The 15,528-nt window shown below is 48.3% G+C and overlaps 1 protein-coding gene across 5 annotated transcripts in view; it reads left to right on the forward strand.

Moving 5' to 3' along the window:
• The window catches only part of LOC309861324 (unconventional myosin-X), a 92,112-nt gene that overhangs the window by 56,911 nt on the left and 19,673 nt on the right, over positions 1 to 15,528 (forward strand). For all 5 annotated transcript variants that reach the window (XM_082724124.1, XM_082724125.1, XM_082724128.1 and 2 more), the window contains 7 exons: positions 2,458 to 2,564; positions 3,335 to 3,544; positions 3,895 to 3,940; positions 4,713 to 5,615; positions 6,417 to 6,540; positions 10,848 to 11,091; positions 14,502 to 14,597. In XM_082724124.1, coding sequence (XP_082580250.1) covers positions 2,458 to 2,564; positions 3,335 to 3,544; positions 3,895 to 3,940; positions 4,713 to 5,615; positions 6,417 to 6,540; positions 10,848 to 11,091; positions 14,502 to 14,597 — 1,730 coding nt within the window. The remainder of the gene's footprint in view (positions 1 to 2,457; positions 2,565 to 3,334; positions 3,545 to 3,894; positions 3,941 to 4,712; positions 5,616 to 6,416; positions 6,541 to 10,847; positions 11,092 to 14,501; positions 14,598 to 15,528) is intronic.

A 15,528-nucleotide genomic window follows, 5' to 3' on the forward strand; every position in this document is an offset into this window, starting at 1 on the left:
CTCTGATACATTTCATTTTTCTGACCAAGTGGACTCTGTTGCCAGACCTTTTTCCCTCTATTCTGTGGCCACAAAGCCTGCAAGAGGTACTGCTTATAAAGATATCTTCCTGGAATAATCCTTGGGCTCTTGAGCTATTGGGATAAAGATAAAAAAAGGCCAGATGAAATTGTTCATACTGTATGTTGAGTTGAGTTCCCCAGGGCAGTCCCTTGAGTGGGCACTGCCCTTTGCTGAGCCACTCGAAGCCACCCACTCAGGGCAGCACTTGCCATCACAGTCAGTCGCTGGGTCGCGCTGGCTCCATCTTGGCCACGTCCCAGGAAGATGGGTTATGGCCACTGCTCACTGCTCGGCTGGGAGAACTGACATGGCTTTCCGTGTGTCCTTGCATGAATTCAGGGTGGATGTTCTTAAGCAAGATGGGTCTCTAAGAGTATTCTCTATTTGTTTGCCCCTTGGGTTAGTGGAAGAATATCTAGAGGATGATGAGGCAGTAAATTTACTAGGCAGGGCAGAGAACTCTTTGGGATGGGCATGAAACTTAATACTAAAGCAGGTATTTCTCTGATTCCAATTCAAATGGAGACATTCTGTAGACTTCTAGAAAGGTGAGTCACGTTCTTCCCTTCATAAAGCTATTTGCTTGTGAGAACTGGTATTTTGTTTTGTGAAAGCCCCACCACCATCATGCTTCCCCAAGATGTGACTTTTGTCCTTTTAAATACTCACCAGAGCTACAGCATTAGAATAAGATCTTTAATGCTGAAAAAAACCTCAAAGAAGTTTAAATACTTCTTGTAAGTCTAATCTTGATGAAAACTGCTTCAGAGATTCCTAGTTCTGAAACTTTTTATTATTTTCAAATAAATAAGCTTTATACTTGCCTTTTAAAAAACTATTTATTTATTTTGGCCAAAGAGGCATCATGCATCAATAGAGCCTGTAATTGCAACTATAGGAAAAGGGTTGTATGAGAAACTTTTCTAGGGGAATTATTTGTGGTAGAGTTTGCAAGTGCTCAGGAACCCAGAGCACAAGGAGGTAAACCTTCTGTGAGTCACCTGCTGGTAGGATCCTTTATTTGCTTTTTTTGCCCAAATGTCTTGGAAGAGACAGAGCAGAGTGTTTGGGAAACTGTGCTACTAAGAAAACAGAACGCATCATGATTGGCCAGAATGACTGACAGAAGCATAAATCAGAGCATCATGAGTGAGCGAGAGCGTCCGTTAGCTTCCCACCCACAACCTCCGAAATGCATCCAGGCTGACCGTTCATGGAAAAGCACGAAAATATTTTGGCACTAGTTTTTCTAGGAAATCATTCAGAATTTCTCATGCAGGCAGTAAATCTGAAATTATAAAATTAAAAGCTGGCTTGATTGAGGGAAGGTCTTAATGTTTTCACATCCTTTCAAATACTAGGAATTCTGATACAGAGTGCCAATTAGCAAAGACAGTTTCCTTATTTAGTAAGCCTAGGATTGAGGCGCCTGGTACCAGAAATAGGCCAGCAAATGGCTATGATCTGTTTTGTCCCAATTCTGGCATTCTTGTGAGGGTCAAACTGAGATGAAGCAAAAATGGTTCAATTCTCATTTTAAACTTGGTTTTCAGAGATACTTTTTTTTTTTTTTTTTTTTAAGATTTCTTTATCTATTAGAGAGCATGAGCTGGGGAGGGGTGCGGGGGCTGGGGTGGTAAGAGACAGAGGAAGAGGGAAAAGCAGACTCCCCTCTGAGCAGGAAAGCCTGCCACATCTGCTGAGCTCCATCCCAGGGATCGCGACCTCAGCCGGAGGCAGACACTTCACTGACTGAGTCACAGGTGCCCTCAGGATTACATTCTGAATGTCAATTTTTTTTTTAATGTGCATTAAAGTTTTTGAGGCCAAGACACCGTGATCGTAATGACTTCTCAGTCATGCAGAGAGAGTTTCCATGCGCTATTAAAGTAACATAAAATCCAAAGTTCCTGAATATGTTTCCTCCTCCTTCCCTTTCCTTCTTTCCTTCCGTAACATAGGGCATCTCTCTGTTCCTTGTGACTCACACTTTATGTGAGACTGGTGCTGGTCCATAAACTATTTGTCCCACTTAAGTGACTATAAACTTTGATGGCAACTTCATGGTCCTCTGTGCCTGTTGGAGCTAATATCCCCCCCCCCCCAAGAAAAGGCAGGGGGAACTTGTATTTTCTATATCTTTGCTTTTTATTCCTAGCAATATATTTTTACTGTATTTTTCAAATATCTTAGGACATGACAGCTGGAAAGTTTAAAAAAAACAAAGCAGCCCTCCCCCACAGGGAGCTGGAGAACCACTGTTGTCCTTGGAAATGTGTTTGGAGCACATTTGCGGAGAGAGAGGCATGGCCTCCAGAAGCTGTCTCGGACTCAGAGAACCTCCTGTTACCAGCCACGTTCTTGGCTTCTGATGCCTCCTTTTCCCCCGGCCAGGTCTTCCTTCGAGAGTCCCTGGAGCAGAAACTGGAGAAGCAGCGGGAGGAGGAAGTTACGAGGGCGGCCATGGTGATCCGGGCCCACATCTTGGGCTACTTGGCACGGTAAGAAGCACACCGAGGGGAGACCTCCATCAGACCTGGACGGAGGTCAGGACCAGGCTGTGGAGAGTCTCAGGGCAGCGCTCCTAACTAGCGATGCCAGATGCCCAGTGGGCTTGACCCGGGAGGAATGTAGGCAAGGGTCTCCTGATGTCTCCAGTAGACCAGTGACAGGAGGGGACAGGGCAGAGATACTTAAGTTGTTGACCCAGTTCCTCTGTGTCATGTATTGAAGCCGGGCAGCCTGGCTGTTGACTTGGCTCTTGGCCTGTTGGGTCCACAGAGGGCTCCCCTCTCCCGTGTTTGCTCAGCGAGGTGGCTTCTCGCCTTGTGAGCTGGAGCTCTGTCCATCTCTGCGGACCCACCTGCTGCAAGAAATTGTTCCATTTTCTGAAGTACAGGACCATGGTGCTGTGGCCTTTTTTTCTTCCCCCTCATGAGGACGGGAGACTGCAACAAATCTTTTTTGGTGCTGTTTACAGTCCAGCCCCTCCCAGGACTCTTCCAAGTCAGCATTAAGGGTTATGGACTTACTTAGTTTCAGCCAAGATAATGATAAGGTTCTTGCTTTAGTTTTGTGTGTTCTTATGCTTTTGTTTTCCTTCCGTTTTGTTTTGTCCACAGGGACCTCCTGTCCGCTCCTGCCGCTATAATGAGACGTTCAAAACCTGGCCCTTTTCTTTTGTCTTACAGCATTAATGGAAACTCATTGAAGAGCTCAGAGCCTCATTCCCTCAAAAACTATCCTGTTCTGCTTTTGTTTTCATTTTCAGAAAGCAATACAGAAAGGTCCTGGACTGCGTGGTGATCATACAGAAGAACTACAGAGCATTCCTTCTGAGGAGGAGATTTCTGCACCTGAAGAAAGCCGCCGTGGTTTTCCAGAAGCGACTCCGAGGTCAGATTGCTCGGAGAATTTACAGACAGCTGCTGGCGGAGAAACGGGAAGAGGAAGAAAAGAGGAAACGGGAGGAAGAGGAGAGGTACACTAGCTTTCCTGCTCGGATGAGGCAGAAGGACACCTTGTGAGTTACAAGGTCAATTTCCATTCTTGCAGCAAGAATCCCCAGTGGATGCTGCAGAACCTGCTGTTTGAAACATTACCTCTTGGTGGCTTGGACATAAAATTCCTGGGATATAAAATTCCGAGTTCTGTGCATTTAATGCATGCACAGAATGCATAATTGACCAGAAGTCTCTAACCTTGTTGTGTTTAGCAAAGTTTTCTTTAAAAAGGTAGCTCTCCCTTGGAAATGTGCTTTCGCGGTTTTGTGTGTGTGTGTGTGTCATTGCTTATGGTTATTTTCACCTCCTTTTTCCTTTACACTTTTAGAGAAAGAGAGAGGGCACGAAGAGAGGCTGAGCTCCGGGCCCAACAGGTAAGCATGCCCTTGACCCCGTGCTATCTCGTGTGCCCCTTCCCTTCCCACTTCAAACACCCGACACCCGGGTGAAAGGATTCAAAGGGAAAACAAAGTGTAAAGATACAAGAAGAAAGATTTTAAAGGCGATGTTGCTGATGCAGCTCGTTACCATTGAGTAAAACTTTGTGAATGTGTAAGGTTTAAATGTGAACCCGGACAGCAGCATCTCTGTGAAGCCGCCTGACCGCTGTGTTAGTTCGCCTGCCCTAACATAGTACCACTCAGCCTGCGGGGATTAAACAAAAAAGTGTTGTTTCACGATTCTGGAGGCTAGAGACCCCCCACCACCACCCCCCCCCCTCACCCCCGCCGCCCTGCTCCAGGGTGAAGGTGTCAGCTGATTCACTTTCTCTCCAGGCCTCTCTCCTTAGCTTGGACGTGGCCACCTTCTTACTGTGTACTCCTGTGGTCTTGCCTTTGTGTGCGTGCCTCCCTGGTGTGTCTGTGTGTGTCCGGATCTCCTCCATCTGCCAGGACTCCGGGCAGATGGGGTTAGAGCCCACCTCGTGGTCTTACTCTAACATAATCCCTTCTTTAAGAGCCCTGTCTCCAAATAACACATTCAGTGTTCTGGGACACCGGGGCTTCAGTATCGGTTCGGAGGACGGGGCACACCGTTCAGCCCATAGAGAGCCCATCTCCGCGCAATTCTTCATTGCGAAGAAGCAGCGATGCTCGTCCTGGTGCTGGCGACCCTTGCTGACCCCTCCCTTCCTCTCCTGCCCAGGAGGAAGCCGCCAGGAAGCAGCAAGAGCTGGAAGCCTTGCAGAAGAGTCAGCGGGAAGCGGAACTGCGCCGGGACCTGGAGAAGCAGAAGGAAAACAAGCAGGTGGAGGAGATCCTCCGCCTGGAGAAGGAGATCGAGGACCTGCAGCGCATGAAGGAGCGGCAGGAGCTGTCCCTGACCGAGGCGTCGCTGCAGAAGCTGCAGCGGCTGCGGGACGAGGAGCTCAGGAGGCTGGAGGACGAGGCGTGCCGGGCGGCGCAGGAGTTCCTGGAGTCGCTCAACTTCGACGAGATCGACGAGTGCGTCCGCAACATCGAGCGCGCGCTGTCGGTGGGCAGCGGGGAGCGCGCGCTGTCGGTGGGCAGCGGGGTGTCGGCCGAGCTCGAGGAGCCGGCGGAGGGCGCGGGCGCCGAGAAGCCCAGCTTCAACTTCAGCCAGCCCTACCCGGAGGAGGAGGTAGACGAGGGCTTCGAGGCCGACGACGACGCCTTCAAGGATTCGCCCAACCCCAGCGAGCACGGCCACTCGGACCAGCGAACGAGCGGCATCCGCACGAGCGACGAGTCGTCGGAGGAGGACCCCTACATGAACGACACGGTGGTGCCCACGAGCCCCAGCGCGGACAGCACGGTGCTGCTGGCCCCGTCGGAGCACGGCTCGTCCCCCGGGGAGCCCACCTACTGCATGCCCCAGGGCGGCGGCGGCGCCGGTGGCCTCCCCTCCCCGGACGGCGACTACGACTACGACCAGGACGACTACGAGGACGGCGCCATCACCTCGGGCAGCAGCGTGACCTTCTCCAACTCGTACGGCAGCCAGTGGTCGCCGGACTACCGCTGCTCCGTGGGGACCTACAACAGCTCCGGGGCGTACCGCTTCAGCTCGGAAGGGGCGCAGTCCTCCGTGAGTGCGCCCCGCGCGGGGCGGGGTGGGGGGGGGGGGGGGCAGAGGGTGGAGGGGCAGGGGGGACGGACCTTGTCTGTGATCTGTGCCCCGGGGCCGCCGAGATTTCAGAGTTCGGTCTTGAAGAGGATCTGACACCCATTTTCTGGCCAAAAGCAATCGCGTTAGTAAATGGAGCCTTGATATGCACACAGAGCCCAGAATCACCCAAGAAAACAGGCACTATAAATGGAAACTCAAGCCCTGTCTGTCATAGCTTCCCAGCAGGTGGGGAATTAAGGCCCGCCCTAAATTAGAACTGGAAGGGCCAAGGGCACACCGGAGAAGGAGAACCAGCGTTCCGGAGGCCTCACGGTCTGCTCCCCAGCCTCTTCTACCTGCGTCTGCTCTCCCTGATGCCTTACCAGACACGCTCTCCGGTCCATGGGCTTATTTATAGTTGACTTTGATTTTTCCCATTGGCTGTGCATTAAATATCCCCTTGATTTTCTGAAGGTATTTTTTATCATAGTGACTTAAAGGGAATTAACTCTTGTATGGTTTGATTAAAATTCTACCCTTGAACAGTCATGTTTTTAGCACAGCCTTTGGATAAATAAGTGTGTCTCACGGGGTATCCATTCAATGGGTCATTTGACCTTACGGGTCAGTATTTTGTAATTCTTGACCACCCTGTGTTGTGAATGGTGTGAATTCTCGTGTTGCTTCTGTCAGATTTATTTTTTTCAATGTTGACAGATGCTGGGCATTGTTTTTGCTTTTTCTGTTTGGCTCACGGTTGGCTCTCTCCTTCTTGTCCAGTTTGAAGACAGCGAAGAGGACTTTGATTCTAGGTTTGATACAGACGATGAACTTTCTTACCGGCGGGACTCCGTGTACAGCTGTGTCACCCTGCCTTACTTCCACAGCTTTCTCTACATGAAAGGTAGGACCCGTGCCCCCAGGGCCCCTGGCGGGGGGAGGTAGAGTAATGGACCGCTGAGGTTTGGTGTTCACTGAAGCTGACTGAGGGAGACCAGGAAGGACCCTCCCCATGGCTCACCTGGTGTTAGTTCCTCTGCGGTGAATGAGGGACGCCATGGCTGAGAAGATCATACCAGGCAGAACGCTGCTCAGACTCTCAGCATTAGGGCAGAGGATGTAGCCCCTGTCAACATCTTCAGGCCCTGTCGCTTCTCGGGCCACCCCGTCTCATTTCTGTGCTCTTTTCCTTCTTCCTACACCTCCTCCTCCCCTCCCCCAAGCACACTTTTCCTTTCCTTTCTCTCTCTCACACACATGCTTCTGCTACAGTCGCTGTAGCCCATAATGATGGTCAGCTGCACCGTTCCCTCCCACAGGAGCGTTAGAGAACCTAGAAGGTTTCCTCTACACGGGAGAAAAGTAAAGATCGGAGACAGGGGTGCACCTTGCCTTGGCTGCTTCTGACACCTGCTGTCTACCCCGCGCTTCCTGACGAGGATTTTGGTTGTGTATTTCGACAGCTGTGAACCTTTGTCTTTTATTGGCTCTTAATATTTAAGGGCTTCAAAGCATGCTCCTTTTAGAAAGGAACTTAATTAAGACCTTTTGGTCCTGCCTCATTTGTGTCCTCAATTCTGACTTCTATTTTATTTTTTAAGGTTTTTTATTTGGCTGGGTGGGGGTGGGAGGAGCAGAGCGAAAGGTTCTTAAGCAGGCTCAACACTCAGCACAGAGCCCCATGCGGGGCTCCATCTCACGACCCCGAGATCATGACCTGAGCCCAAATCAAGAGTTGGACACTTTAACTGACTCAGCCTCCCAGGCGCCCCTCAACTCTGACTTCTAAATCGGTAACAAGGACCATGGAAAGCCACTGTCGTCACCAGGTTTTGGTAGGAGTTTCCCATGGATCTCTGAAAGAAAGGTCTGCCTCGTTTCTCGCACGGCTCCAGGCCACCTGAGGGAGAGGGTCCAGGTCTGCGGGACGGGCAGGGATAACCAGAACCGTCACCCTGCCGATGAGGCCCTCCACTCTGCCACTCCCGCTTTCCTTGCCCTTCCATGGCTCTGCCGGCTGGTTTGTCTTCCTGACTCTTCCTCACTCTCTTTTCCGCTGCCATCTCTCCTCAATGGCTTTGCCTTCTCTTCTGTTTCCCTCCATGAAAACGTTTTCATTCTGTGTTCCCTTTCCCTGTGTCTTCCGTTCTTTGCCCTTGCTTCTCTCTCCTACTTGCATATTGATCTTTTCTCACAGCACTTGTCCTCCCTAATTGTCTTCCTGTTCTTCTTTGCTTACATTTTTCTTTTCATTTTTATTTGATTTTTTTTCTTTCTTTCTTTCTTTTTTCTTTTTTGGCTGCTGCCCCAGCGCCTACCCCCTATATTCAACATCAGGATAGCTACAAGTAGCCGGTCACTGGTTTGTCAAAGGTCTGCTGTTCTCAATTCCAGATCCCCAAGGTACTCAGGGAAACCCTGCCAGGTTTCAGGGAAGATCTTCCTATTACTTGAAGTCATTGGTTGGTGGAAATTCTTATAGGAATGCTAGAATGAAAAAGACTGAAAAATTCGAACTGAGTAATCAAGGGTCCACTAGACTACTCAATAAAAGCAAAAATTTAGTCACAAATCATAACTTGACCTAAGAACCATCCAATCAAAGCACTTAAAAATTTTTGTCATGCATGTCTCAGAATAAATATATAAGATTTTTTTTTAAGATTTTATTTATTTATTTGACAGAGATCACAGGTAGGCAGCGAGGCAGGCATAGAGAGAGAGAGGAGGAAGCAGGCTCCCTGCGGAGCAGAGAGCCCAATGTGGGGCTCGATCCCAGGACCCTGAGATCATGACCTGAGCCGAAGGCAGAGGCTTTAACCCACTGAGCCACCCAGGCACCCCTAAGCTTTTTATTAGTAGTATTTCCCCCACCCCAAACTTAATTCTAGTTCCCTCAGTTAGCTTTAGAAGTCCCTATAAGTCACTCCGATAATGGCATTGATTTATTACATAATTGTCTGATTAAAACAAGTAAGATTAGAAAAAAATACATATTCAAAGCATTAAAATCTTAAGACTGAAGCATGCGGAGCCCAAGGAGGTAAACAGGTGAGTTTTGGGCAAACTCCTCTGAATGAAACAAGTGGCTGTATGCATGTATCACCTTCAAATCTTTGACACATCATCATTTACTCTTTAATAAAGTATTTATAAAGTTGTGACCAAACATGCCAGAGAAACCAATTATAAAATATAACCACCAGATTATATTCTATGAGCATAAATGCATTTTCAGCAGCTTAATAGTTTCCTTAAAGGGTTTGCAGTTAGGAAATTAATAGCTTTGATCAAATTCTCTAAATGATGATGTATGAAGGGAGCACGCAGAACTGGAGACGGATAGCGGGGTGAGTCTTATTCTTAACTTAAGAGCAACAGTGAAAAATCTCCAGGTGATGACTATGGCGATGACGGGTATAATCTGTATCTTCAAAACAACCGTGAATAGCCTTGATCATTTAAAACCGTGTTTTTAATCAACACAGAACTAACATGCAGTGTTATCTTAGTTTCAAGTGTACGACATCATGAATTAGTACTTGCGCACGGCGCTCGGTGCCCACCACCAGAAGCCTCATACAATGGCATTAACCTTTATTACCTGAGACAGTAAGATCATAAATGACTTTGTACTGCAGTTTCCTCTGGGCTTGTTTTTGAGAAACCCAGATTAATAAGGGTAGCCGTTGGCAAGTTTGTAGTTTGTTAGGAAACCTCCCTGGAGTGTGGCGTGGTCCCGGACTTCTCAGCCAAGAGAGCAAACAGTGCTTTATTTAGGTTTAAGAAGGGGCAAGGCGGGGGTTGGGGGACAGACAGCATCTGGATGGCTCAGTCAGTTAGATGTCTGCCTTCATGATCCCAGGTCCTAGGCTCAAGCCCCCATCTGGCTCCCTGCTCAGTGGGGAATCGGTTTTCTCCCTCGCCCTCTCCCCCTGCACTCTCTCTCCCTCCCAGAGAAAGAAAGGGCATCGGTGTGTCCAATGAAAGCAAGTGCCTTTGCACGCCAGACCCCAAATAGTGTTGTCATTGCTTCATGTGTTTCAGTGTGAGGTTTAGCTCTACTCACTGAAGCAGTCATTGAAGAAATTAATCCGAGAAGGTCTGTCTTCAAGTTATCTCTAGTCTGGGAAAGAGAGCGTTTTCTTTATTCTTTCAGGATCCATGTTCACCTGTGCCTTATTTTTAGGACTGGCTGATCAAAAAAAGTAACTCATCTCTTTATAATAAGTTACTGAAGTAGATTCCTTGTGCTTTAGTGGATTCGTTAAGAGATTTTTTGATTGATGGTGGTTATAATGACCTCTTTGACCGACCTTGGGAAATCTAGAATCCTAAGATAAAGTTATCTGCCAGAAAAATGTTAGAAGAATTTTAAAAGATTTTGTTTTGAAGTAATCTGTACACCCAACATGGGACCTCTACACCCAACCCCGAGATCAGGAGTCACATGCTGTACTAACTGAGCCAGCCAGGTGCCCACTTAGAAATATTTTTTATCTTATAAAAGATATATGTATATCCTTGTTTTCCCTCTCTTTCTAAAAAAGTTTTCTACTAAATAAATTACAGTTAATTCTCATTTTTAAGGCCCAGTCACAATTTAGTTGTTTCATGTTCTAAATATTACACTTTTGACATAAACAATTTTCAGATGATACTTTTTGGGGGGGGGGGAATGTATTTACCCCCCAAAAGCTCTATTTTATCTTCTTATGGAAGTTTTAGGTCTTGTAACCTCCCCCACCCCCACGCCACCCATTAACCAAATAAGGAAGAAGGAATGTGTATAAACTTTGACACCGTGGTCAACTAATGTCTCCTCTCGGGGGCATTTGGAGATAAGCAGGATCCCTTCCTGCCGAAATGGTCACACCCTGTGGCTCTCGAATCATCCCAGGTCTATAGTGTCGGCTCGGGATTTGTGTTTCTGTCAGGGCTTCCCCGGGATTTCTCAGCTGAGTAGGAGCTGCTTTGGAGATCAGGAAGGGACAGCATTGCTGTGTAATCAAACCAAGCCTGGGTGGCATCTCCCCACCACCCCCCTGAACACAAGCCAGCAGGCGCCATGCTTTGTCGAGGGGTCTCTGGGGCTGGGGCCGGGGTGGGACAAAGTAAAGACGACAGGCTGAACCTTAAGACCCTCGAGTGATGGGGTCCCGCCGCGTGACTGACTTCTCAAACCCGTCCCTCCCCGATCTCGGGGCACAGGTGGCTTAATGAACTCCTGGAAGCGCCGCTGGTGCGTCCTCAAGGATGAGACCTTCCTGTGGTTCCGCTCCAAGCAGGAGGCCCTCAAGCAAGGCTGGCTGCACAAAAAAGGCGGCGGCTCCTCCACGCTGTCCCGGAGGAACTGGAAGAAGCGCTGGTTCGTCCTCCGCCAGTCCAAGCTCATATATTTTGAAAACGACAGCGAGGACAAGCTGAAAGGCACCTTGGAAATCCGGACGGCCAAGTATGTTGACAGACCCTGGAGGTGGCCCATTGGGTGGTGCTCTGGGGCTGCTCGGTCGTTCATCTCGACGCCTCCAAAGCCACCTGGCCTGCGGTCTTCAAAGCAGTGGCTTGTAGTAGGTGTTGAGTGCGTCCCAATCATTCACTCGAGCCAATCGAATTGTTATGGGACCTGGGAAGGGTCTTTGAACCATTTGCTTCTCGAGGTCGCGTTCAGACCCTTGGCTCTCAGTAAGGTGCCCGCTGGTCCTGGTGGGGGTGCGATTGGTTGTGTGCAGGGACCGTGCAAATCTTCAACAGTGGGTTAAGAACCTATTTCTCCTCTTATTGGTCAGCACACCACAGCAGATGGCTAAGGTGGAACCAGACTGCCCATCTGGAGGTGTTGGGTTTTTCGCTTTAGCTTTTGAGGTATTACTGACATACAGCACGTGAGTTTCAGATGGACGGAGGAGTGACTCTGCCTTTGGGTGCGTCGCAGAATGATCACCTCGGGGAGTCTAGTTAACATCTGACCCCACAGACGTTAACACATGTGTTTTCTGGTGATGAGAGCCTTAAAGATCTACTCTCAGCACCTTCCAAATCGGTGATGCTATATTCTTTTTTTTTTTTTTATAATTTTTTATTTTTTATAAACATATATTTTTATCCCCAGGGGTACAGGTCTGTGAATCACCAGGTTTACACACTTCATAGCACTCACCAAAGCACAGTATATTCTTAACTGATTCTCTCATGCAGTACATGGTGGCTCCAGGACTTATTTTGTAACTGGAAGGTTGTAACTTTAGACCACCTTCATTTTGTTTTTTAACTTTTTGAGTACCCTACACCTTAGAGATGGTTTTTGAAAGGAATCCTTTACTTTTTACCCACGTGGGATATTCGAGCCATTGTTGTTTTCAGCAGTGAGAGGAACAGAACCGGGCTTTGAATTCAACACACCCCTTTTTTCTGACCCCCTTTTATACAATCAAAGCACTGGACTACTTAGGACCTTTATTTGAGTTAAACATTTAAGGTTTGCAGGAAATTGTTGGACTTAGTGGCAGCAGGGTAACTTGATACTACGCATTAAAAGTTTGGGGATAACCTGTGGCCATGACTCCACTCAAAATCAAGCAATCACCATATTTAGAAAATGGGTAAAATAAACTTTGAAACAGAAGAACTCCTGAAGTCATGAGACCTGAAAATGGAGTGTTGTTTCTAATCAGCGTCGGCAACTGTAGAACATGATTTATTAGAAAATGTGGGAGGTTAAATAAGGAAGGTGTTCTAGGCATTTAATTTTTAAGGGCAAATAATGAGATGCAGACAGCAGAGTATCGGGCTCCTCCGGGCTGCCGCTTGGGTTTCTCAGGAGCCCATGCTCCATCCTGCCCGGGTGTGAGTGGGGGGGGCCGTGAGATTAAATCCTATAAGAAATCTGCACAGCTTGACACAGCTTCAGCCTCTCGCTCCGTAGAAGGCTCCCCCACAACTGCCAGGAAGCTGGTAGGAGTAGGGCAGAGACGGAATTTCACTGGTGGAAATTAGTATATAATCCTCGTGCACCTTGCTCTGTGCTGCTTAATATAAAGCCCTATTCTCCAGGTGCTTTGTGAAAATTACGGTTTTAAGGAGACCTTAGCTCTGACTTGGCCATTTCTGTCTTGTTCTGCAGAGGGAGGGCCAGGAGTTGTAAGGGTTTCACCACATTAAGATTTCTTACTGACATTAATTAAAAGCATCCACTCTATTTTGAAATGTTTTGTTATGGAAAATTTCAGTCCTATGCAGAAGTAGGCAGAAGAATACAATGAAATCCATGTACTCATTCTGCCGCTTTCAATTTAACCCCTCCCCATAGCGGGTGTTTCAACTCTAATCCCACCCACATGCTCCCCCTACAGGCCGTATTTTGTAAAGCAAGGTCCTGACAGAATTTTGTCTCTAAATATTTTAGTATACACTTAGCGCTTAAGACTCTTAATATATAATCACATTATGGTGACAGCATTTACAGAAGTAACATGAACTTCTCAATCATCCAAACTCCAGCCATTGCTCAAATTTCCCCAGTTGTCTTGTGATGGTGCTCTTGTTAAGGCTTATAATTTCTCATCCAGCAACAGATCTCCCGAATCTCTCGTAATTTATACAATACACAACCCCATCATTTTCTTCACGCACTTGCTGTCATTGAAGATGCCGCCGCATTTATCCTACAGAGTTTCCAGATTCTGTGCATCGTGATCCTGACAATACCATTACTGCCTCTCCAGGGAGGCCTTTTACAAGTGCAAGTCCCTGGCCCCCACCCCGGAGGAAGCAGCCTCCACCCCCCACCCCGCGTCCATCTAGATCACCGTCTCACCTCTCATTTTACACACAAGGTCGCCGAGTGGCAGAGTGGCCGGTCCAGGGTAACATGGTCCAAACGGTTTCCCTGGAGTCCTGCTCAGGGAACACCATGACCCGAAGCTTGGCTGATTCCTGCCCATCTGTCAGCTCTTGCTTCCTGCTCAGAAAGGGTGTCCTGGACTACTCTAGGAATTCTCACCATCTTGAGTTTTAAAAATATTTTATCTCGTCTTAGTGATTCTAGCTCTAAGATATTTATTTCTCTAACTAGTTAGGCTGTTTAGTTGTATAGATATAAAAGGCATATTGAAGTGTGAAGAGTTACAGTACTTTAGTTGGCAAAAAGCAAGCTGGCTTTTTCCCAAGACCCTTCTTCGTCAACCATTTGACCCCTCTCTGGTTCCATGCCAACATCTACTTGTGTTTTACCCTTATCTTATTAATCTGGGCCTCCGATTTTACACGTCTAGTGTTGTTTAGGGTATGTTGAGATGAGAGCAAAATGGTGTTGAGATCCAGAAACACCCAAACCCTGCCTCACCCCAGTGAGAATCATGTGTCCGTACGAGGTGGAGAATGTCACAGGTGTCAGCCGAGGCCTTAAGCTGTAGTGAGAAGCCATGAGGAACCGGGAAGAGCTCAAGCCACGCTCGTCATCTTGTAGGGGTTCTGCCATTGTAGCGCACCGAGGAGCTGAGGGTGGGGGCCGGGTGGGAGGCGGCTGCCCCAAGCCTTCTAGGGCCCCAGCGCGGGCGGGCATCGGGTGGGCGGAGTGCGGAGAGAGACTTCTCCCTCGAGTAGTCTGGAAACACCTATCCCGGCCTGAGCCTTCCTCTGTCTGAAAGCAGAGAGGAGCCCAGCCGCCTCCCTCCGCCGCCAACCCCCAGCTTGAGGCCACAGGGATCTTTATCATTAAAAAACAAAAAGCAAGGCCAAAGTTGGTGTTTGATCATTTGGTTACAGTTTTTGACCCTGCCGTCAGTTGGGTGAAGTGGCTTTTCCTGCTTACTCGTAAGGATTCTGTGGTCCTGATCTGTCTTCGCTGCTGTTGCTACTTTGCAGAGAGATCATCGATAACACCAGCAAGGAGAACGGGATCGACATCATCATGGCCGACAGGACCTTCCACCTGATCGCCGAGTCCCCAGAAGATGCCAGGTGAGGCACGGCTGTCGGCTGCCCGCACACGACATCCTCGCTTCCGCTGAGGCCTGCCTGCTGCCTGACCGGCTCTGAAGAGACTGCACCGGATTGTCTAGTTGGGCTTTTCTGTTAGGACGGGTGAAGAACCGAGTCATGAGATGGACGGACTTGTCCCCCGGGGAACCTGTCACTGGGCTCAGGTGTCCAAGAAACACACAAGGGCCAGGATTTCCAGCTTTGAATGCCACTAGACAGACTCCCTGTTATCTTAACTTAGGCTTTTGTTGTCCCCAGCAGTGTATGTAAATCATGCAACAGCACAGAGCCGAAAGCCCACCCTCTGGAAGCTTCTGAGCATAGCTTGTGTTTGCTTCCCGTAGAGTAGCCCATTTAATTCTCACGGCTGCCCTACAAGGTTAATAGCGTTGTTACCATTATTACTGTGACCCGCATTTTACAGAATAGGAGACTCAGATGTGACAAAGGGGAGTATCATTGGTAAAGTCACAAAAGCTCAGTTTCACTGAACGGAGGCATTACGATTCTTACATTTCTTAAAGAGCTTTATTTTTTGACTGAGCTCAAAGGACAGTGGGGTCAGTGTCCGTTGGCTGGATCGAATGGTCTCACGTTTCTAGACCCCAGGCGGGGTCCCATCCTTGTGGGAGATGTGGACAAACGGGAGAGCTGCTGTCTGCCCCCCGGTGTGATGGATCACACGGCCACACACTGGATGAGACAGAGCAAAGCATCTGTTTTCTCCTGCTGCTTTAGGAGCCACAGGACTGTGTTGGAGGTATCTGTCCTCTCCTCTGAGCAAGGCCGGAAAGCATCTTTGGCCTAGATCCTTTATTTTTGACCTCTGAAATCATTCAGATCTTGTAATGAATTCTCAGTGCCTTTCACAGCGACCCCTTTGCCCTTTGGATGTCTCAGTCCATAGAGC

The sequence above is a fragment of the Mustela nivalis genome (assembly GCF_964662115.1).
Source record: "Mustela nivalis genome assembly, chromosome: 3".
NCBI lineage: Eukaryota > Metazoa > Chordata > Mammalia > Carnivora > Mustelidae > Mustela > Mustela nivalis.